Source organism: Opisthorchis viverrini, assembly GCF_000715545.1.
Source record: "Opisthorchis viverrini unplaced genomic scaffold opera_v5_229, whole genome shotgun sequence".
In the NCBI taxonomy this organism is placed as follows: domain Eukaryota; kingdom Metazoa; phylum Platyhelminthes; class Trematoda; order Opisthorchiida; family Opisthorchiidae; genus Opisthorchis; species Opisthorchis viverrini.
In genome coordinates, this window is record NW_008751888.1 from 626675 (window position 1) to 651269 (window position 24595).

At 45.5% G+C, this 24595-nt stretch overlaps 3 protein-coding genes across 3 annotated transcripts in view; 1 reads left to right on the plus strand and 2 right to left on the minus strand.

The window, feature by feature from the left end:
* The window catches only part of T265_14646 (hypothetical protein), a gene marked incomplete at both ends in the record, with an annotated part of 4363 nt that extends 3725 nt beyond the window's left edge, over positions 1-638 (minus strand). The window contains one exon of the mRNA XM_009174581.1: positions 482-638. Within this exon, the coding sequence (XP_009172845.1) occupies positions 482-638 (157 nt within the window). The remainder of the gene's footprint in view (positions 1-481) is intronic.
* Positions 639-6902: 6264 nt separating this feature from the next.
* Positions 6903-14595, plus strand: T265_08698 (hypothetical protein; the record flags this gene model as incomplete). Its single annotated transcript, XM_009174572.1, has 9 exons — positions 6903-7028; positions 7069-7155; positions 7193-7322; positions 7375-7455; positions 9764-10023; positions 10846-11043; positions 11452-11715; positions 13551-13761; positions 14234-14595. 9 exons carry the CDS (start codon positions 6903-6905, stop codon positions 14554-14556), a joined length of 1680 nt encoding a protein of 559 aa, XP_009172836.1.
* Positions 14596-15219: 624 nt separating this feature from the next.
* T265_14647 (hypothetical protein) lies at positions 15220-20127 on the minus strand (the record flags this gene model as incomplete). Its single annotated transcript, XM_009174582.1, has 3 exons — positions 15220-15712; positions 19796-19988; positions 20028-20127. 3 exons carry the CDS (start codon positions 20115-20117, stop codon positions 15420-15422), a joined length of 576 nt encoding a protein of 191 aa, XP_009172846.1.
* Positions 20128-24595: the final 4468 nt, after the last annotated feature.

Here is a 24595-nt window from a genome sequence, read left to right on the forward strand (position 1 = left end):
GTGTTATGTTCTCTACTAATCAGTCAATCAACCTTGTCAGTTACACACGAAATTGAGAAGACAAAAAGCCTTGAGGAAATTATACCGCGGCAACTGAACAGCCAATATCGAGGTTCGAAGAATCAGGAATGGAATGGAACAAACAGTCCAATGAAAGGCTGAAATATAGAGAGAGAAATGTGAGAAATATGTTCGTAGGAGGATTGCCTCCTAACAATTCGCCCGCATGCACTCTTCAGGGACGTGTTACAGTAATCTGGCTAAAAGATAAAGGTAATCGTCCAGCTGTAACACCCTTTCGGTGCCTAGCTGCCGTGCTAACGGAATGAGGTATGTGGGGTAGGATACTGCCAGGTCGCCCAATCCTAGACAGAGGAAGTCAAAAGGCAGAGGTCAGCCGAATTTTCCTTTGGAGGACTCTTTCCAATCTGCGCCACTGCGAACGAATTACGCAGCCCTTGTTTTCACTGTTCTCACCAACTCTTGCTTTCTTTTGGTGAGTTGGTCAAATTAAGTGGTATAAGGCACTGCCAATTCGGGTAGCACAAGCTTCTTCCATCTCCCAGGCCTTCGATGTGTACCGTAGCTCTCGGTCTTTCTTTGAATTCTAAACCATTTGACTGTCGACGGCTCAAGATGGCTTAGCGATGAAGATGCGAACTTACTGACTGGAAGACATGTGGCCCGTACTGAAGCCCTGCAATTCGGCTCCTGTCTAGGCTTGTACGATGTGCCACTGTCTCTGTTCTCGTATTTCCTTAAGGTTGTATGGCAGCTAGGCACAGAAGGAATGTTACAGGTGAACGATTTTAATCTTCATTTGGCGTCTAGAGGCTTTGTGTGCGTCGTACTCTTCGCCCGGTGGTATGGATTCCCTCCGCATCACTCAGGTCTAGCGATCTGGACGATCTTAGTGGTCATTTGATCGTATCGGAGGATTCAGGCTGGAAACTGTAAATGCCGCTAGCACAAATGCTTTTGCATTTCACCAGGTTATGTCCACTTAATCGGTCTACTTGTATTCTCTGGTTCATTTCAAAGAGTACTAGAGCTCGCCCAGGTTGATACGGCTGGGATGCAGTAGTTCTCGAAGGACTGTGGACTAATCTATCTCTTTCTGACTTGTGTGGTTTGAAAATAGCCAATGGACAGGCGTGCCCACACTGTCATGATCGGAATCAAGTTATGTGTCCCGGAAAGATTTGCAGTCTTGAATCGTGGCTCAGAATACGCGAAACTGAATTCGCTCCGATCACCTTAAAGGTATCACCACACTTTTTATTTGCGTATTTCGTAGTCTGCGTACACAAACTTCAAGAGGGAAAAGATCTTTGGGCGGAATGATTCGGACGACAATCAGATACCTCCTTTCTGGGGGGTTGACCTGTAACGAAAGCACGGACTGTGAATCTGCACTCTACTTCCTACTCAGCAGTGCCTGAGTGCATATCGATCCGACAGCAATGTTTGATAAAGTCAGTGCACGAATTTCGAAGACTCGAAGCATGTTTGCCAAAAAAGGTATGTCAAAAAGGCATACCACTTGTGCTAGATCATAGTAGGGGCTGTATGGTTTAGGGATTGCAACATCTTACCTCTGCGCGCAGGTGATAGGAAGCGTCTCCATGTTTTAGACCACTGACGCATGAGAAGCGTTGCTGGTGTCAGATGGCATCAACGAATTCTTAAGGACGTAACAAGCTCGAGATGGTTTACTGGTTAAGGCGCGAAATTATTGACTGGATGGTCTGTCCTTCGGACTCAACCTCCACACCTCGACTGCTCCTTTCTAGGTTTGGGTAATCTGACCGTATCTCAGCCCTCGTACTTCAGGTTGCTGGTTCGGCAGCTAGGCACTTAAAGGGTGTTACAACTGACCGGTGATTATTATTGCTTAGAATACAGGTATCTCGTCATGCAGTAGTTATTTTAGTCGAAGACATCCAGCTTCATACCCGTGGTGACTCGGCCATATGCCGCTTATATCGTATAGTCGTCTACCGGGTGTTGTTTTCCGCGTCTCCCTCAGAATGGCGTAAATGGTGAGGTGGGCAGGAGTATATGAAGTGGATTACGGAGAATTTGAGTGATGGTGCGGTTTTCTGCCAATGGATGGTTCACTGGATAAGGATACCTGACAGTAAACTCATCCTGCGGATTTCTTTTGTAAGGTGGGTAGAAATTGTAAAGAGACTTAGGCAAACAAAAGAGTATGAGGGCAAATGACACTTCTCGGTTGATCAGACCGAAGAAGCAAGTTTATTAAAGCACCCTACCTTGATCTCCTGACTAAAAATATAACCCAGAAGTTAATGAGTCTGAGGTATTTTTTCTGGGACCAGGCCGCTAGTCTCTGACTCAGAAGTCTGATCCACAAGGTAGCAGTAGGATTTCACTGGAGATTGTGCCTGAAGCCAATGATTCAGTTGTCTGATTCAGCCAACAGCGACTGACTAGCCTAGTTTGATAGAACAGGGATAAAACGTGAGTGTCTCACCCCCGATACTGCCTCGCACAACAGGTGCGTGTAGAAATCCATCCGGCCCGCAATATTGGATGAGCTGCTAGCATTGGGGGAGAGCGGATTTAGGGTCAAACTCTTCTAGTCCGTCTCTCCTCGTGTGAAGAACTTTAACCCCAGACCTTTATATTTCTTGTAGTACGGGATCTCGACGCTTTTAGTGCGACTGTTTTGGAAAGGTCTATGTTTGCGTCTTGATTAATCCGCTCATAGTTTGCATTGGGTCGTGGCCTGATATCCTTATGTTTGGTTGACCATTTGCGCTTTCCTGTTCTCTAAATAGCTATCTATCTCCGAATTTGACCGATCAGTTGGGTGCTTTCGTTATACAGGTCGCTTCCCTGCTTTAGCGGTTGGAGGTCTATTCCAACCTATTCCTAGGTGTATTCCTAGATTTGTCCCTTAGCTTCTATCTCGCCTCTTCTACAAGTTTTCCCTTGGTTTCTTACGCAGATTCGGGCTCTGTAGGTTTGGTATTCTATTGTCCTCATTATTTGCAAACTGAATCCTGCTCATTGTGTTTGCTGTCGCTTTCGGTGAAGTGTAACTCTCATGTATTTACGCTCTATTTGCTCGCCTGCCTTAGTGTGCGAGTATCGTTCCAATTAAAACAGTGTCTCTCCAAATCTTCGTGCATATGCATACGCGAGAACTGATCATACCTTTTGACACCGAGTTTGTGTCACGGAAGACTGGTGTAAACACTTCTTCGGTAATGCCTTTCATAACCTTAGCATTGAATCTTGTATGCCTTGATGACGTCCTGGAACGCCAGTTTTCGGTAGTTTTCTTTTGTTTTGGATTGGTTGTTGCCAAAAAGTTTTGTTTTTCGACAGATTCTGGAACAGCGACACTGCTACCAGCAACCAACAATGATGGTTTTCCTTTACTTGAAAATTGTCCTTGTGTCTCTGGGCTGTTGGGCACCATGTCAGTGTCTACGGATCAAATATGCTTTCCGTAAATTTGTCAGGCGTTGTATGCAAACTCTCTCGGGCTAGTGGTTTACGGGAAACTCTGGCCTCATTTCACTACTTTAAAGGGTGTCAGATAAGCCTACCCTATTTCACATTCCCTTAACTTCGTTACCGACGTGATCGTGGAAGACTCACAGCCTCTAATGTCTGTGGGGTCGAAATGTTCCCAGGGCATTTGTTCAATTCGTGGGTGAAGACGGAGGCTCACCCACTAACTAACATAGTGGGCATCAGAGATTCAGTAAGCATCATTTCGCCTCATTCGGACTGCTCCTTTTACTGTTGTAAAATTACTTGGAGTTGAGGTGCCGAAATTGATATCTCTCGTTCGGGTTGTGGCCAGTTGTGTACTGCAAACGATGGAGCAACTTCTATGTCGATCTTTGGCTTCCTGCTCCGCCCACTATGGTATATCAAAAGGCACGATAGCTTGAGACAGCACTTCATGGAGATAGATGAAGATTATTACAACCGTATTTATAGGGTCATCACAGAGTGTTCCGCAAGGTTGTGCTAGAATCTTCATGAGGGGGCGAGAACCGTCGAGATATAGATACCCGATCCAGATTCTGACGAATCGAGACGCGTTCGTTTGATCCTTACCCCGAACGTAACAAATCCGTCCAATTAACGTGATGTTCGGCTATTAATAGCGATCAAAAGAGGATGTGTCGGCGAAACGGTATGCGAGGAAGACTGGATGGCAATTTACTCAAAAAATTGTCTTGGATGTTGGGCTGAACACTTCAAAGAACTGTTCAACAGACATCCAACATAATTGCTGAAAGAACCCAGCAGGGCTGGATGGACCATTGACACCAGACCGCCATCAACAACTGGAATCCTGAGTGAGATGTCAATCCTTCAATTCGATAAGATACCTGGCTCGGATTTCCTGCACCTCGCACTCTTCAGAAAAGTTGTTGGAGGTGAAATTACTTCTCCACTCGGGAAGGCCAGGGCCAGATCTCCGGCACCTATGGCGCCAACGTGACGTCAGTTTGTTTATCAAGGACAGGGTTTACACTGAGGCAGTACGGTCTACGATGCTTCATGGATCAGAAAGGTGGCCTCAACGAGGAGAGGACATACGAAAGCTGTCAGAGTTTGGCATTCGGTACCTCTGAAGTATTGTGGGGTCAGGTGGAGACGTCAGATTACCCATGATGAAGTACACCAGATGGTTTTAGAAAGAAGACAGGTGGTTACTTAGGCTTCATAGGTTACGCTGCTTAGGATATTTATTCTGCATGCCAGAGGAACGTCTGCCTCGCAGGGCGTATTTCGCCGAGCCATGTATTGAGCGGAAGCAACCAAAGAGTGGACCATGTATAACTTGGGAACGAAGTATGAAAACACTAGCCAGGAAACTGAGTCTGGTCGGCAACTGACGCCTCCCTGGATGGGGATCCTGGGACTCAGCTCACCAATGGGTGATGGTACTGGCGGAAATGTCCCAATCGCGCAGTCGGTGCCTGGTCGGCAACGCCTCCCTGGATGGGGATCCTGGGACTCAGCTCACCAATGGGTGATGGTACTGGCGGAAATGTCCCAATCGCGCAGTCGGTGCTCGCGCATCAAAGCCATAGCCTTCTGTACGTAGCTACGAAGTTCCCGAAACAACCGAACATACGGTAGCATCCAAGGTTTGGCTTTGTCACCCACATTCCCACTTTCCGACGACCGAACTTGTAGTAGCTGGGGCCAATGTGGCATTCGCACATGGTTTATAGCTGATGAATTGAATTATTGATTGGTTGTAATTATCAGGAAGGTCAGGAATACCCGAAATCTACCGAGACTGTCAGCTCCGCTAGACGTTGACCAGACAGACAACACCCCCTTAATATGCAGCTCCTCACAGCCTTGTATCAAACCCAGGCAGCGAGAGTCTGCGTTGATCAAGGTCATACAACGCCCCCACAATATGCAGCACGTCACAGCCTCGTACCAAAGCCAGGCCGTGTGCGTCAGCATTGGACCAAGTTTAGACAGTGTCCTTCCAATAAATAACTTGAGAACGTTGTATTTTTTTCCACTCGCACTCGCTTGTTCGTAATATAGCTGTCGTATTCCCTTCTGTGAGCCTTTTCTCTCGGTAACCAGGCACTGGAGCGGGTCAGCAGCAGATACCTCAGATTGACGAATCGGCAGATATAACAGTAATGTGGGTTAGAAACCTGATCAATGTGAGCGGAGGACGTTAAATAACTTTGTGTTTGACGATCGGTTTCTTCAACGCATTGCCTAGTCTGATGGGAGCGTCGGATTAGTAGTGCCAAAGTACGTTGAGTAGTTTCGCCCACTGTAGATGAGCTGATAACACTCCATAGGTTGTGCCATGTGCTCCGTATGCCAGTCAACTGACTCCTTCGGAGATCCCTCTTCCCACAACTGCGCGAAGGATAGAGACGAACCAGGGAAGGTCAAGCACTGAGTTGACACCGAATCATCAAAGCTGTTATCAGCAAACTCAGCTTTGCTGGTAACTGCCGTCTCCCTGGATGAGGACTCACAAATAGGCAACATCAATGGCTCGAGACAAACATGATCCAGTAGCGCGTTCAATGGTGGGCATGCATCCAAGCTGGTGCCTTCGGTGCATCGCTTCGTCTCCCGATCTCCCCAATGAACAATAGTCCACTGACATCGCTACATTCACGCATCGATTATGCCAGTGACCGTCTTCAATGTGTGGCTATATACCTGGACTTACCCAGGCAATCTGCGAACGGACCTATAGCAATTGTAATCGCTGTACAACGTGTGCGCGGTTTTCATAGCTGAAGAATGTTATGCTGAGTACTTCATAATGGTCCACATCAGTAGATGAAAATGAGGTGATTTATCTAGCCTCTACCCAGTATATACTTGACCGCATTCTTATCTTCTGTTTCTGCAACTGCTTTTTCGACTTATTTCGTCATGGTTGAACAAAACTGACAGCCGAATATAGTGACCAGTTGTCTGTACCTTGTGGCTGGCAAACAGTATGGGATCTTGGCTATAGGCCAAGTGGACATTGAGTCTGTTCCGTATGTGTGTGCCACCTGTTCTTGGATAGGAAATTCGACATTTTGGCGTCTTTTCAGCAGACAGCCACCAGTGGTAGACTGTGCGTTCCTTATTTTTCATGTCCTTCGTGAATAGATCTGTACCGTGGTTGCACTGTTTGTAGCTGAGCACCCGTACAGTACTCTGTAGTTTCGCTGAGTTCAATAATGTCATCTTATGCACTGAGACCAAATCAACCACTCTAAACCCAACTAGAAACCAGATTAATTGCTTTATCTAACTGTCTGTTCTAGCACGTTTCATCTACCTCGAATTCACATTATCATTAATCGCATCGCTTTCATAATTCATTTGCAGTGGCCCACCAAGTATTCTCACATTTCTCTTGAATGTCTGGATTGGTAACATATGACTCTTCATCCGAAGGAAGTGGAGATGAAGCTCCGGGTCCTAGTGGGATTTTGCGTAGTCAGCTAATTCCCACTGTTAACTCCGCCCCTGAAGTTGGTCATAAGGTAACCTCTGTTCAGCTTATTCAGCGTGTATATTCCCAAGGCTGAACTTCTCTCCGTTATACCCGTTGATCCTTACCTGCACGAGCTCGCACACAATCCGACCGTGGAACAAATGTTTGCTCCCACGGTAAAACAAGTTAACCTCAGGCTAATCGTGTATTTAGTTTGGTCCAGTGAATCCTTTCAAGTCAGAAAAGCAGCTTGCCCCCAAAAATGTTTTGACGGGACTAGTGGAGGAGTCTCATGTGAATCCGTTCGCCTTCGAAACACAACACAGGACTTTCCTCAGTTATGGTATGTTTCAGCATATTGGAGTTAAGAAAATTTCGTGATTTCTTATTTGTAGGCTATGCTGAGGATCCTTCTGTAGAAGGTGGTTCCGAAAGAAGGCTGGTTGGCGAGCTGGAAAATGTAGAGGAGAACGAAGGTATTTATGTCATTTCCGCGCTCCTTCTCGTGCTGCATTTTTTTCATTTCTTGCTTTCACAATGTTGCGTCCAGGATTTTTGTGTAAAACACTTATTGGACAACCAAAGAGATCGATTTGCGACGTACAACACCCAGTTCCTCTCATTTTATAGATTTTGTTCCTTCAGGTGACATAGAAACTGGGCCCCGAAAGGGTGTTACAGCTGAACGACTGTTATTTACCAGAAATATTTTAGTATACTTCACCAATGTTGATGGCGGATCTCTCCCAAGAACACACACCGTCTGATTCATTTAATTTTTCAAGAACTCTTCGTTCTTTATGGTGTGGAAGTTCAGTTCTGAAAATTACGAAGGTATTTATGTCATTTCCGCGCTCCTTCTCGTGCTGCATTTTTTTCATTTCTTGCTTTCACAATGTTGCGTCCAGGATTTTTGTGTAAAACACTTATTGGACAACCAAAGAGATCGATTTGCGACGTACAACACCCAGTTCCTCTCATTTTATAGATTTTGTTCCTTCAGGTGACATAGAAACTGGGCCCCGAAAGGGTGTTACAGCTTGAACGACTGTATTTACCAGAAATATTTTAGTATACTTCACCAATGTTGATGGCGGATCTCTCCCAAGAACACACACCGTCTGATTCATTTAATTTTTCAAGAACTCTTCGTTCTTTATGGTGTGGAAGTTCAGTTCTGAAAATTGCAAAATGGGACCGTAGAATCCCTTTCGCCTCCTTAGAGATCAATTGGAACTTCACGCGTATTGAGTACCACCATTTTTCCAGTAGGTAGTTCGTACTGATCACTTCATGTATAGTTTGTATGATTTAACGCTAGCTATCAAAATAACCAATGCTGTTGACCTCACATGTGTTCTGTGGGATTTCAAATGGACGAACTCATGCGTCCTATTTGCTCGTGAAAGGAAACAAGAAAACCTGAAGTAGGACAGAAAGGGAGAAGATACAATAAAGCATTTTCGCATATCAATAGGGGTCAGCCTCATTGCTACTGCTTCATGCCACTCCAACTGAACTTAGTGCCCTGTCTAGTTCGTACAACCCAAACTATCCGTTCATATGTGGAACCGGGATTACTTATTTTTCGATCAAATGCGTATCCAGGTTGCTTCCCTAATAGAACTGTGTACTTTCGCCCATCCACAAATTCTGTTTTGACACGGGGACTCTTTTGAGGGAACCCGATTTCTATCTCCGCACGTGTCTGTAGGCCGGATAAGAACTAAAGACCTAAATTATTTGTTAGGCCACCCCTTGCGTATATACCAGCTTGTCTGCTTTTGGGAACCCGCTGTACTCATCGACTAATGATACTGGGGTCCAAACAGACGTCTGAACACACCCCGCTGGGTTCAGGTAGAGGCAACTGTTTATTCCTAACAATATTGATAATTAGACACGGATACCACTTGAGTGCTACAACAGCCTCCGTCAAATAATGGCTGAATAGGGATTTCGGTAGCCGCGAAAACCACTGGCGTTCTGGTTCGTTGGCCGAAAAGTTGTGATTTTGAAGATCTACCAGAGGGCAGACAACGTTTCATTCTAGGACTAAATCCACGAATTGACATCATCAACCCCATAGTGTAACTGAGTAGCACGTATTGGTCGTGTACCATATGTTCAATGAAAGTTTGAACACATGAAGATTCCAAGTGACGTTCGAGTAGACTATGCCAGTATGGATGTATGAAATCAACCCACGGCTAATCTGTCTCCTACTAAAGAGAAGCAACGTATTTAGTAGCTTTCCCTAAAACTTTTGAACACATGCTTTTTCAGGAAGAGAATTCTTCTTAAAAGCCAACGAGATAACTTGATTTTATTTTTGCGCTCCAAGTGGGCCGCACCCTCTCATCCCGATGACACCCGAAGGAGCTATTAGTGGCATTCTTTGATTGAATAACGGTATATGTCAAAAATCGTTCATCTGCAGCACCCTTTGGGTGGCTAGTTGCCGTGCTAACGGAATGAGGTACGAGAGTTGGTATACTTCCAGACAGAAACGGTCGAGGTGCTTAGGTTGGGTTCGAACAACGGGCCTTCTGGTCCGTAAGCTGGCGCCTTAATCACTGAGCTATCTCGACCTATGTCACCGGACCACTGGGACTGCTACAACCAAGGTGCAAGTTCCGAATACACGGAGCCTAGCCTAATGTTTGCTATAATGAGGCACACTTTCAAAGAGCGAATCTTTTCAGCAAGCCAATGGTACGATCCGATCACATTGCTTCGAACAGAGCATGAGTAAACTGTGTCAAACATTCCTTCATACCTCAGGGAAGACAGTATTCGAAAAGACAAAGAAGCGAAAAGGTGACCTCCGGAAGAAAGATAGTAACTGGGATCCTACGAGTGAAGAGTATACCGGTCCCTGGGCAAAGTACAAAGATGAAGTTACTGTGGCTGTTCCGTCAGAAGAAGATCGTGTCTATCTTGAAGCCTACTTGGCCAAGAAAGCTGTCAAACGGCGCTGCGTGGAGGAAGCGCCAATCGAAGAGAAAACTACCCTCCACATCCCTTCTCCCGTTGATTATCAGGTGAGTAGTGTTGTTTTTCTCTTTCTACACTTTGTGGATCGTCTATCAACGACCGAATTCTGACAGAGTTTACTAGTTTCTGGTGATAGCAGATGGTTATGAACCTCCTCGAGGATTCTAGGTTTTACAGGACCTGTGGGCATATTTGTAGTTTTAATTTAACATGAACATCTGCGCAAGTAAGCGAATGCTTGCTTCTGGTTTGTAGGTGTTTTGTGGCACAAGATCACCATGTTTGTCGCCTTATTATCGAAAAAACACTTGTTTTCTGTGCAGCGCGCAGTTGCTCACTCCTTTTACAATCCAAAGGTATTAAACTCTTGGTCTGGCAATTGAGGGTGTTTTAAAACACGGTTATTTTTTGCTCAGGGCATTCGTACATCGCCACCGATACGGTCACTATCTTCAAATAATTCAAACAGCGCCTACCTCCGATGGGGACGTGTTCATAGTGAAATCTCTGCCTAAAATCACTTGGCTCAACTCAGGACTGCTGGTCCGGTGTCCTACCATACTCGGACAGTGTTGCGATCGTACTGAACATCTGATCCAGGAACAGTTTATCCATACCATACAATCACTAGGTTTCTGTTTTGTACAACACTATTAAGTGTACTCCAGTATTCTATACTGTACTGCTCCACAATCTGTCCCGTTTAACCATGTTACCATCTAGTTAAATTATTTGCTCCATTTTTGCGATCCTGTTGGCTCGCGCCTAGACGAGTGTTCTCCAAACCGTCATAAGTACTGTACTACGGGGCCACGGGCATACTTTGTGAAGTTCATTTATTTGCATGCTTTACTTCCTCCACATCTCAGGGTCGAAGCTTTTTGCACGCTCCGCACGACATCCCCAATGTTAATCTACGCGCCACAGAACCACCGGATCGTTGTTTCTTACCCAAGAAGTTAATGCATGAATGGAACAATGCACACGCCCGAGGCGTATCAGCCATACGCCTGTTCCCAAAATCTGGTCACCTTCTGTTGTCAGCTGGGATGGATTCAAAGGTCAAGGTACGAACTCACGGTCGTGCTGTACTAGTTTTCGCATATTTGGTGTCTTTTTTCGACAAGTTGTCTTTACCGTTTGTTCACTCTAGAAATTCTGTTTCAATTAATGCGGGCGGACCAGTAGACTGTTTTTGCAGCTTACACATTGGAGCTTCTGTTTAAGCGACCCACTCTTTTCTGAAGATGACCTTGTCGATTCTATGTGCTTGTTGCGCCTCCGTATCTAATAACTGAACCCTGGGAGACGAAATCAAGACATGTCGAAGTTAGACGTTCCGACTGTTAGCTTTTTCACTTGACGCCCCATCAGAAACTGAATAAGTCGGTCGCCTTGCTGTAGAGTGCACTTTCATTTCGATTTACTTGGTTACTACGAGTGTGCGCGTACTATTTAACACTTGTCTTTTTCAGCTCTGGGAGTTGTATAAGGAACGTCGCCTTATCCGCAGCTATATGGGCCACCGCCAGGCAGTGCGAGATGTCGACTTTGACAATAGTGGAGCTCACTTCCTCAGTGCTTCGTACGATCGTTACGTGAAACTGTGGGACACGGAAACTGGCAAATGTACCAATCAGTTTAATCTGAAACGGGTGGCCTATTGTGTTCGATTCAACCCGGACGAGGACAAACAACATCTGTTCCTGGCTGGTTGTGCAGATAAGAAGATATTGTGTGTAAGTTGTGGACTCATGCGAGGAGATTTATTCCATCTATAATGATTTCATAACCCTTGGGCGATTAGTCCGCTCCCGTAAAACGACCATCTTTGAAGATTAGTGATGAAAAGGCTTGTGCCGGCCAACTGGGGAACTCGAATTTCGATGGAACTACGTCAACTCCGAATCCCACCGTTTATAATACACTGAGTCACAGTGACTACACGGCTAGTGTACTATATGGTTCGCCCAACGACTCGATCACCTTCAACAGGAAACAAATAACCATACTGGGCTTTAAAGCCGTCGTCAAATCTAATGAATTATTCAACTCTGACATACTTCCGACGCTACTGTCATAACCTTCAGAAATAAAGAGACAAGAACATGTTCTCAAATAAAAGTTAAGTTGTCGTGCAGGGAAGAGTGGGGGTATAATCTAGTTGCAGTTGTTCGGCCTTGTGCGCGTTTCGTGTCAGTTAAATGTGGTTAGTTATGCGGTTCTCGATCGACGGATGGGCGTGTTGATCAGTTGTGCTGTAAACAGGTTTGCCGAGCGCGCGACATGGAACCGCAACACAGATGAATACGAGTACGAAAATACGGTTGCTGCCACTTAATCCAAAGGACGTCCATGCACAGACTGGAGCAATCGAAATGGCTGGGTCGAGTTCGAGACGTAGGTCTACCGGCCAGCATTTAAATTACTGAGCTATTCCCTCAGTTCCATTCCCCATTCGGAGAGTAAGTGTCCGCTCCCTGAGAAATTCAACTGAAGACAGTCCACGTCGGAATCCTGAATCAGCCACGTCTCGTGTGCATATGAGCCGCCTATATTTGTTCTTCACCTTAGTGCATCCGTCTTTTTGAAAAAAACTAATGCAGAGGCGTGTGCATATTAGCCGCCTATATTTGTTCCTTCACCTTATGCATCCGTCTTTTTGAAAAAAACTAATGCAGAGGCGACTAGTTATGGGGTGAGAACACGATCGGGCAATAACCATGCAAATTCGGTCGGTTTACCAACCACTCACCAAGGTCCAGAGTGTGATCGAGAACCATCTAATGGTCGTTTGGTTTAACCAGTTAAAACACTTCAAAAAGCGGAACATTTCGAGTGCGTGACTGTCGAAAGCCGCCAAACCAGTGATAACTACGGATAATCGAACGACCAGTGCAGATTTTAGAACAGAACGAGTGTTATTTGTTATTGGGACCAATTACTGACTCTTCCTGTTATCCGGACGTCTGGAAACATCACATGTTTCATATGCACACTGCATTTCGGCAACATTCGATTGCGAAAATCAGTACATACGTTCTAGCGTTTCAGCTACGCATTTTGCTAAGCTCTATAAACTCAACACAGTTATCTTCAAACTGGAAATATACCGGAATATCGGTAGATTTGTCGCGTCCACTGTTAGCTGATCAGATGGCTGTTGAGCTTGGCAATTGGTTTGCAAACGCTTCCTCACCAATCTCGGGATATCATCACCGCGCTCCGCGGTGCCGTCGTTGGCGATGAAACGTTTGCAAACCAATTGCTAAGCTCGGCTAATAGCCATCCGATCAACTACCAGCCCCGGAATGCTCAACACCCTACTATGGAGGATACTAATTGTGGATGCTTTATGATACTAACCCTGCTTGTTTCCTCTTCATCTCCCCTCCCGACACCTGAATTTAAATCCCTATTGTTTTGTTTCCGCACTAGACATCTGCCCATCTTAACCGCTTGCTTTGCTTTTTCTATATTCCTTTTTTCTTGCACACGAGTGGTTTCATACACCAGAGCCTGTTTTGTTTAGGTGTCTGTGTGGTCTTTATCTTTTATGTAATTCCCGTTTCAGTATGACACCAGGAGCGGTGAAGTGGTGCAACAGTACGACAGGCACCTGGGTGCCGTGAACGCGGTCGCTTTTGTGGACAATAACCGCCGGTTTGTATCAACTTCCGATGACAAATCACTTCGTGTATGGGAATGGGATATTCCTGTGGATTTCAAATACCTGGCCGACCCATCACTTCACTCGATGCCCGCCGTGTCTGTCTCACCAAACGGTAGGTTGCATATACCAGGGCAGTTATCGTACTCGCCACCAGATTCTGTGCTGCAATCGCTTTTACAATAGATTAACTGGTCCTTTTGCCTCTTTGTAATGTACTACTCATAAGGTTGCTGAAAATCCGTCGACAGCCCACGACTGGTTTCGCCCTTTTTGGGGCTCATCAGGTAGGCGCAGTCCCCGGGTTTCCGTTCTACTTGTTCTACTTGAAACCAAATTACACGAAATTAGCGAATATACACTCACTTGCAAACTAATTTGGTTCTTTCGAGAGACTCACCTGGAACCCAGCTGAATCTCTCGTTTGTGATGTTCTCAGGTCCTTTTGTCATTTTGGATACAATGCCCACCTAGGTAACTAGCTTCAATACTTAAACATATCAGTCGGGAAAGCCGACTCCCTTTTATTATTAATGTACTCAAACGAATGATTTCTGTCTAGTCTGTACGACAATTTCCCCTTCCAGGAAAATATCTGATCTGTCAGTCTCTCGACAATCAGTTGGTCGTGTTCAACATATTTGCTGGATTCAAGCGAATGCGCAAGAAAATATTCCGCGGCCACATCGTTTCTGGTTACGCTTGCACTGTGGACATGTCTCCCGACCAACGCTACATCATATCTGGCGATGGAGATGGGAATCTTTGCCTTTGGGAATGGAAATCCACCCGCTTATTGACCAAATGGAAAGCCCATGAGGGTGTGTGTATCAACTGTGCTTGGCTTCCCCACGAGACGTCAAAGGTGATCACAGCTGGTTGGGACGGAAATATCAAACTATGGGACTAGGCAGCCAATAGCCGATCTTGTGTACAGTAAACCGGAGTTTGTATATACGATTGGGCGTTTGTCGCCCTTTTGAATATTGTTAAATAGAATACTTTCAGAGTTCTCGGATGTGCACGGGTTGGGTACTCTTTCTATATGAATGAAACAATGGACGCGGGGCAGTTCAAAAAGCCAGGAGCTCGAGATAGTTCCAGAAAAGCAAACGTGTGGATAGCCTTGTAATAAAAAAATATGTATAGGGTCACCGTCGTCGTAAATGAAAGTGACTATTTGCAGGTCAAAGAAAACCTGGCTGATCGGCCTCAACGGGATGATTTAGAAATTAATAGGAGTAAGCTTGAAGTTGGAAGATATCCAAGGGGGAACAGAAATTATGTGGAACGAGTTATGTGGCATCGATTCCATCCTAAACACAGTTTTATGGGCTTCTGAAGATTCACATGATCTCTATGGTAGATGGCACAGGTTCAGAATCAAAGAGAATGAATTAGCCTGATTTCTGGCGGGTATCCTAAAAGCACCGGGGAAGTCACCAATGTGCATTTGAAATTCGGATGGTTTTGCTAAATTAATGAACGAATTTCCATCTTAGCCAGACGAAGTTCTTGTCTGTTTTGACGTCAACTCGACGTATATACTTAAGATGAACGCTCTGGAGATAGCGAGGCAGTTGCTACAGGGAGACACAACACTGCAAGAACGAATGTAACTCCCTGTGGAGAAACGGCTTCATCAAAAAGTGTCTAAATCTCGGTCACTTCCGGTGAATGCACAATTTTTTTATTTTGATCGTGGGCTAATGGAGCAAAATATACAAGAGCGAAATTGTTTTCATTCCCAGTAACTTAGCGCAATACGTATCGTCAAGTTCGTTCATATTCCTCATCGAGATAGCGTTTGACTTCCATCAGTGCCTTATAACGATGTGAAATCGTATTTTTGGTAGCCTTATCCATCTCCGCATAGGTCAGGTCGAATCCATCAGGTTGGAACACCGGATCCCATCCAAAGTCCCGTGGTCCACGAGGAGCAACTATGCGCCCCTCCGTACGACCGGTAAACAGATGTACTTTCTGACCGAACCCAGGACAGAAGGCGAAAGTGCATATGGCTGTGGCGCGCTTGTCGTCAAAATCAGCCAGAAGGCGCGGTAAGCCTGTGGATATAGAGAAGGGAAAAGCTAATGGCACATTGCTGCAGCAATTTCGAAGGTAAATTAAGCGCATAAATCAAGATATCACGGACGACTTGTTACGGTTTTTGTGAAATAAATTTTCAAAACTACTCACGCTAAGCGGTGTTGGTCAACGGGAGCGATTTGCTTGCGTACCCTAGAGATTCGGGGCTAAATTACAGCAAACAGGAATAACCAGTAATGACAAAGAAACTTCTTACTGGAAAATCAAGTTATGAGGTTCTGTATGATAATTTACACGAACCTTTTGTGCCTTGATTCATTAACTGGACATCTGAAATACACCCATAGTCATGGCGAATATGTTCAGTTTGGGGGTCAGTATGATCTCAAAATATAGCCATTCAATGGTATTTATCCCTCATCTCGTAGTCCAAGGGTGAACGCGGTTCAAGTGAGAAACATGATAAGCCATTTTTCCAAAGTGTTCACAGGATATAATTGTATAGATCCGAGATGTCACAGTATAGACCTTAATAATGACGAGAATAATATACCAGTATAGCATTACGATTTTTGCTCACAGAAAGCAAAGTGGGTCAAACGCAGGCAGCCTGATAGCTATCAAACAGTACATAGGAATTCCAGCACACTAACAGACGGTTAGTGAATGGGTTGCGAGCTTCGGAATACACTGACCTTGAACGCGTCAATCGCGAATGAGTCACCGAAGGTTGTGGAAGTGGTATCAGCTGTGATGGCAGTGTGACGGAGGCCAGCGATGGAAGCCACAGTCATGTTCGATAAACTGCGCAATTTCGAACATCAGAAGTTACGTCACCATCAAAACACTCGTCATCATCAGTATCGCGCGCATTGTCACTGAAAGAGACAGCTAGCAGTGGAGGCAAAATCGTGCGTTATTGATTTAGTATGGATGTTTCGTTTCCTTTGTCAACTGGCGCATTTTCCGTGTACTGGTAATCCCATCGATCATCAACACAACCACTTCCTGAGTCTTTTGTACGCTAATTTGTCGTCTTGTTTGGTACAACTGAGACCTCTCAGATTTGTCGCTCACTTGATTCGGAGAGCATTTATAAAGGCGGGGCCAATAAACCGTTTGCTTCTAGGAAAGTCTGTGTCCGTGATCGGCTCAGTTTACCGATTTTCTTCGTTGACGGGTCATGACACATCGAACCTTCAATTCGTAGCAGTATTGCACATTTACCCCCGCATACAAGCTCAGAACCCTGAGGTATGAGTCCAGTTGTAACCGTACGTAGGTAGGATCGAGTGACCTTCCGACGGGACTGATAGAAATGTCGATCCACGCAATGAAGCCAGAAACTCAGACAAAAGCGCCCCCTGAGCAAGTAAATGAGCCATGTTCGTTAAACTGCCTCGAGGTTCCTATCCGGGTAAACGACCGGGTTTTCTGCAAAAGGCCTTAATTTTTCGCTTTTGGGTAATAACCTGTAATACTAAAAATAATGGTTTAGCTGTAACACCCTTTCGGGACCTGACTGTCATTCCACCCGAAACACGAGGGTTCGGACAATGCCAGGTGGCACAAACTTAGAAGTCGAAATGCAGAGTTCGGCTTCGAACCACAGACTTTCCGGCCTGTAAATTCGCGCTCTAACAACTGAACCATCTCGCTGTGACTTGATTCCCATTTGGACTGTTCCCATCTTTAACATGGCTGGGTGAGGGGAATCGCCGCACTCGGGACAACCTCTGAAGGATCACCGGCCCATCTGTCGCGTGAGTTCCGCAAAACAGACTTTCCTGTAAATTCGCGCTCTAACAACTGAACCATCTCGCTGTGACTTGATTCCCATTTGGACTGTTCCCATCTTTAACATGGCTGGGTGAGGGGAATCGCCGCACTCGGGACAACCTCTGAAGGATCACCGGCCCATCTGTCGCGTGAGTTCCGCAAAGCAACATCTACTTCGTGTTGTCACCAGGTACGGACAAACTTCCGGCGGGACCGATAACCATCATCACCACCGACAGCACAATATCAGTGCTCAGCAATTAATTGTCATACAACCACTATTTACTAGAAAGCCGTGTTGTGAAAAAAGTGGATGGGGAAAAAACCTTGTGTTAGCCTACCACAATCATTCTGAAGTCTACATTTCCAGACAGCCAATCGGACAATCTGAATCAAAACTAGCGACGCCATTAACATAAATCAGCAGCCATATTTTGCTGCGTCTTCAACCATGCATGCGGAAGGGGATAAATGGGTCCTATCCCGTAAGACGAGTCGCACCGACAGTACCCGAGACGTTTCGTCCATGATTTCGTTCCTTTCTGCTAGGCTAAAGGTTGACCACTTCTCTGCTTGAGTCACTGCGGAAAACAGCACTCTTCTCAGTAAACGATGATTTGCTTGCGCAAAACAATTATCACACTAACGTACATTCTCCGACTGAATTTCCCGTTGCACAACCGGAAACTACTTTTCCAACTGTCTCGTGGATTCGGCAGCTATAGTTCTGAGACAAGGGTTATCGAAGACTTGAATATGCCTCAGTTCCGCCGTCTGCACAGGCCACGTCTCATAGGCATGCACCAAAACATCCTGTATTGTAGACTTATACACTAGTCCTTCGAGATCCAGGGATGTGCCACTTCACCATTACTGATGTCCCAAATTGGCAAAGCCTTAGGCATTAACCTTGTCTGTCACACACAACCCCTAGAATACATCAAACGCTCCTCTCTAGATTGTAAGTGATATGACTGCATGTCCAGAGACGTGTGCAGAGACTTCGTGGGTGCAAAACACAGGCCAAAGGACTGGATGACCGCCTATAGTGTAGCGGGAATAACTTAGGGTTTACAGAAGGAAGTAGTAATCACCGTCGCTCGATGAAAGAGGGAAAGGACGAACGGATCGGTTGGACAGCGGCATATAGTAAGACGGTATAGGTGATCAAAAGCATAAAACTAGGTGAAAAGATTGAAAACTGGAGAAAAGGCTACAGCTGATGAAAGTCACCATGATAATAACGACGGAAGAGGGGATTGCACATTGCATCTCGACCATGGGAAAAGGACCGGAAACTGTTGGTAAAGAAATGCGTAAATTGGAGTGCAGGTACCCAAGGAATGAACTCACCAATGGTTAATTGCACTGACAGAAATGGCCCCATCGTGCAGTCAGTGGCGCTCGTGCATCGAGGTTATCGTTTTCAATGCTCAGTTCCCAAAATGCCATTGCCCCCAAAGCTTGGATGAATCTCCAACACTCTCGCTTTCAGATGATCGAAACTGGCGGTTGGAACCATAGTTTATAGCTGACAAACTGAATTGAATTGACTGGTAGACCACATACCGTCAGTTTAGACAGATCAAAAGTTGTCGAGACACAAGGATGCTTCCCCTCCAACAACAGCAGGGGCGCACGGGCCACAAGATCACAAAAGATTGATTGAGTCCTAACCCTTATCACTAAGAGATTGTTCCTTAGAACACATGGAAAAAGTTTCACGGGAAAAAATGGAATGAGGAAAACAGGAAGGTGCCCATTAGGACCTACGTATGAAATATAGGACGTGTCAGTTTCCAGCAGTCAGTTGCCCTGACTAGGAGTTTTATGCTGACCCGGCGGTATCTCAGCCCACACACAACCATGAATTACACATATTGGGAGGGATTGAAAAAGCTAGTTTTGAGACAAAAGAGAGGGTATTATTACGATCAGGAGGTCCGGAAGTATCCAGTGAAGGAAAATAATGGCGAGCATTGACGTTTGGTACTTGACGGGACCGCTGTGCGTGCCGATGTTGAACGATTTAGGAAGAAGTAAGCTTTGACAGCGCCGAAAGGGCGAATCCCAACTATTTGAAACAGAGATTAACTAAGGGAAAGTTGGTATTTCTGCAACCTCCATGCCAGGTTTGAGGGACCTGTCAGATTGCACAAAGTGACACACGCAGAAGGTCCCACAGTTTATCAATAAAGATGATTGGGTTTGGACCAATACAGAATTGGAACTTGATGGTAGATGGGCTCTCACAAAGCAATAAAACACGCAGTAACTGGGCAACTACTAGGGTATTCATTCGTGGTGGAAGCATGACATACCATCCGGTCCTACAGCCTTTAAAAACCACTTGATGAACGGCCCAGGCATTCCATTGAGTGCCTGGAAAGATAAGGCCGTATCCTCTGTTAGCACCGGTCCGGTAATTACGTTGCTGGCACTTAAACACTTTTGACGAGCGATATCTTCTATGGTGCCTTGTAATTCCGGCAAATCCAAATCAACGGCTGTTAACTACTTGTTCCTATTAGCATTTCGGTCAGGGAGGCTTACCTTCCCAGTATATTCATGGCCAAGTATTTTGATCACTTCCGCCAATTTGTTCTTGTTACCGGTGACGAATGAAATTGGATATGCACTCATAGATGTGGACCTGGAAGAGATAAGAACATTGTTGGTTACACCTTTGAGTAAATTTCCCGAAGTAATGTTTCGCTAATGAATGCACTTCTCCTTGGTGAATTTATTACGCGGGAAAAACGTAGATTGGTTCACAATCCAGGCAAACGATCAGCCCGTAAAACATTATGCTGCCGACGGCTACCAGTGAAAAGAAGGCCTTCGCTGCGGAGTTATTTATTAGAAAATGCCAAATGACTGGTTACAGATCATTGGACAGGGATGCAAAACTCTTATTTGCATCTTATTTACAAAAACTGGACATCCATCTTCTCCTGAACGCGTTTCCTTGAACTTTCCTGGATATTCATTGACTCCAATCATTCCTCTCTCAAATCCAAGCAAATGTTACAAAGCGACTCAACAGATTCCGCAACAGATCTCCCCTGTTTAAGAGACGCAAAGCGAAATTCCACGAACAATACATACTACTGGCGTGCCTCCCATCAGTAGTATCGCCGTTACACCAGCACCAGGATGGAGCTACCAGTTTCCGTACAATGAAGCCGAGCCACCTTTTGTAGATGTGAGCACTCTATTTTAATGATGTACAGGCTTTGTTCCAAAAAGGTTTCGAATAAGGGCTACACCGCCTCGTTCATGAAGGAACACAAAAAAACGCGTAAAGTAGTACCCTGCACTCAGAAACCAACCTGATGGGATCAGGTAAGCAGAGGTAGAGAGAGATATATAGAGAGGAAACAAAGAGGAGGACAAGCTGTTTTGGTTGTACTTGGTTGCGGGATTTGCAGTGTTCATTTTCACACCACTCTTGTTTAAACAGCCTTCCTCCTGTTCTGGCATAGTTATTCTGGTTAGCCTGCATCAAATGAGGGAAAACTGGACTCGAGTTTCGCTTTTATTAGAGCTTATCAGCAGTGCATATCCTCGGCTGTGCCCTGATGTACATCAGCGTTTACGGGGCAACCGATGACCCTCATTCTGGCTGCGGCCTGCTTTAGCTGCGCCGTTGGAGATGGACTACATTACCTTGTGTGAGCTTAAAGGATGTTGGAATAAGCGAGCTGACACAGTAACAGCATCATAATCAAGTAGCAAACCCAAAAAGGGGTGACAATGATTCATGAGAGCTCTCACCCGAGACTGATAGCTTCTAGATAAAGAAAGATAATCGTTATCTGTAACACCCTCCCGGTGCCTAGTTGCTCTGCTACCCGAAGGAAGCATGAGGGCTGGTATACTGCCAGGTTGCCCACGCCTAGATAGGGGAAGTCGGGAGGCAGAGGTCCGGTTCGAACCACGGACCATTCGGTCAGTAAATTCGCGCTCTAATCACTTGAGCCATCTCGCCCCGGTAGCTTCTAGGTAACACGCAGTGTGCACTTGTGCCGAAACTCAGAGTTCAACACACGCCTGTACCAACCGTTTGTACAACGAATTTGACAGTGAATTTACAATTTGACGATATTTCAGGGCTTACTCACCAGACTTGAATCCTTGTACTACCCACTAGGTTGACATCTGTCCGTCTTGTTGAGTAAGATAGTCATGACGGATCGCGAAAAACCTACCTTTTTCAAAACTGCAGTCTTTCGGGGAATACCACTGACGAACCTGGCTGTTCAGGCGCAATCCCGAAAAAGAGCATTCCAGGTGATACTAACTTGTTTAGTGTTAGCTGATGCTACGTTCATGTGATATAGTTGTACATCACACCAAGCGCAAAGCTGACGCATTCGGTTGTGTTAGATCTCCCTCAGCTAACGGTACTGCTCCCACTCGAACTAGCGTTTTCAGCAGAACAAAGAGAACTGTTAGACTGAGTGGGCTTAACACCAAGAACGAGTAAAAAAGGGTGCCCAGCCCATCGTATTTTAAGTGAACGTAACGATAACATTCTAGGACCCCGGATGCCTTCCAGGCACATGTGAAAAAAACTTTTAAATCCCTTCCGGTGTTTCAAGAAACCCAACTGGGGCGCTCGCAACAACCAATCGGCCGCCAGCACCGGGAGCAATTACTGAACTCCACAAACCGAATTCGTTTTTGGCGACCCTATGTCCACTTGTCTTTATACTCATACCACTCAAGGTAGTGGTAATTAGTTTAGAGATGTTACATAGACGGTTGTAATAGTATTTCTGAGGTTAAAACAACCCAAGTTATTTTGCCTTCAATCCGACCAGGGCAAGCTTCTCCAGGTGAATATTTCGGTCAGCTGTTCTAACAACCATACTGCACCATGTCCGACACAAAAGAGTGCAAGTGTAGTAAAAATGTCAATCTTAAGAAAACAGAAACTATCTCTCAACAGTGTGGTCGCTGCGTGTATTACGCGTGTGATAAGCTGCTTCCAGTCGAGACACACAAAGCGCTATCTCATTATACAGATTACGTGTGCCTTGGTTCAATGGTTAGAGTGCGAATTTACTGACCAGAAGGCCCTTGGTTCGAACCCGACCTCTGCCTCTCAACTTTGCCTGCCTAGGCTTGGGCAACCTAGCAGTATTCGAGCCCTAGCGCTCCCTTCGAGTGGCATGGTAGTTGGGCACCGAAAGGGTGTGGGCTGAATGATTTATCCTTGAATCACGGTAAATTACTGGAAAAAATTGGACAGATCGTCAGAAATTCTCACGAACGTCCCACAAGATCTACTATAGCTCTCAAACAAGCCCATCGTCAGGAAGATCAGATTAAACAATCCCTTGAATGCCCAAAAGTGGCCGACTGCCTCATTATGTCCAGTAGAACACCAATAAAAAACATTCATCTATGGGAAAACGAATCCTCGCAAACTCACGTCACCCGGGAGGGGGGGGGCGAGTGGCTGTTACGAAAAGAATGTCGATTCTGATTGAGCGCGAGAACAAGAATGAATAGCGTAGAATGAATAGCGCTTTACTTGTCTAAGAATAGACCTACATAAGCTGAAAATGAAGGCGAAAGCATGGTTAATACAAAACGATAATGTGAGCACAAAGAATATTCATGACATTCACTCTGGCCGTTGGATTGTGTGTAGAGGGATAAATTGGGTACAGGTATTGAATGAATGATTGTAAAAATCTAATGAGTAATAATGAGTGTGGTTAGGCTTCTCGATTTCTTAAAATGTAGGGCCGTGTACGCTGCTGGAGCCTGGCCAAATCAGAGATGCTAGGGTCATATGTGTCTGGAGATGCAGGTGAATTGCCCGGGCACGGGGGTGAGACTGAAGTATGATCGATAATATCTCCAATGTTATTGAGCGGAGGCGTGTGCAAGCCGGAAAGAGGGGGTGCATGAACACCATTGTCTTCATTGGATGAGATACGCGTGAAATCGTTGACATGTTTGCGATCACCACATGGAGCGAGATGCCGGACGGATACAGTGCTTTCTTTCCCGCCGGGAAAACGAACATGGGCGTAATGTGGATTGCAATTTATAAGCTGGACTTCCTCAACGACGGGCTCATACTTTGAGGCACGGTCAAATCTCTTCAGTAAAACAGGTCCTGGAACAGTGAGCNGAGTGAAGAGCATCTGATAGAGCCGACTCCCAGTGACAGATTCGAAGGCCTTTCATTTTGAGTCAAAGCTGGATTGCGTTCCAGAGTGTCCCGTTGAGGCTTTCGACTTGCCCGTTCCCCTGGGGATTATAAGAAGTTGTTCAGCCGGGGCAAACTCCCCTGTCATGTAGGAATGTGGACAGTTCGTCAGATATGAATGACGAGCCACGATCCGAATGTACATATGCAGGCATGCCAAACAAAGAGAATAACTCACACAGACATTTAATAACTGTAGACGCACATGTATCTGCGCAGGGAAAGGCAAACGGAAAACGAGAAAACTCGTCAACGATGGTACGGAGATACCGGTTTCGAGTAACAGAAGGTAGAGGTCCTTTAAAATCGATGCTAATTCGTTCAAATGGTTGGGTCGCTTTGATGAGCGTAGCGGGGCGTGGTGTGTAAAACTGCGGTTTCATGGCGGCAGAAACCGTACACTTTGTGATGTCCTTGACATCTTGGAGAGAAGAAAACGGCAAGTTTTTGGAAAGAACAAAGTGGTGCATTCGAGTAATTCCAGGATGGCACAAGGAATCGTGAATTTCTTTTAATTTACCATTGCCGATCACACTGGCGCATAGGTTACGCGATAAGGTGTCAGAAACCAGATTGTCTTTTCCAGGTCTGTAGCTGACATCGTAGCTAAAAGCGGAAAGTTCCATTTTCCATCGCTGGATTTTATCATTTTTTATCTTACTTTTCTGCTATAAACCATACACAGAGGAAACTGACGCTGGTCGGTGATAAGCTTAAAGTGCTTCCCGAAGAGATAATGCTTCCATTTACGGATAGATTCAACGATGGCGTATGCCTCCTTCTCAATAGCAGAGTGATTCTTTTCGCTCGGTGTCAGTGTTCTAGAAAAGAAGGCCACCGGTTGGCCGTTCTGAGTCAGAGATGCAGCAATGGCTATGTCTGAGGCGTCAGT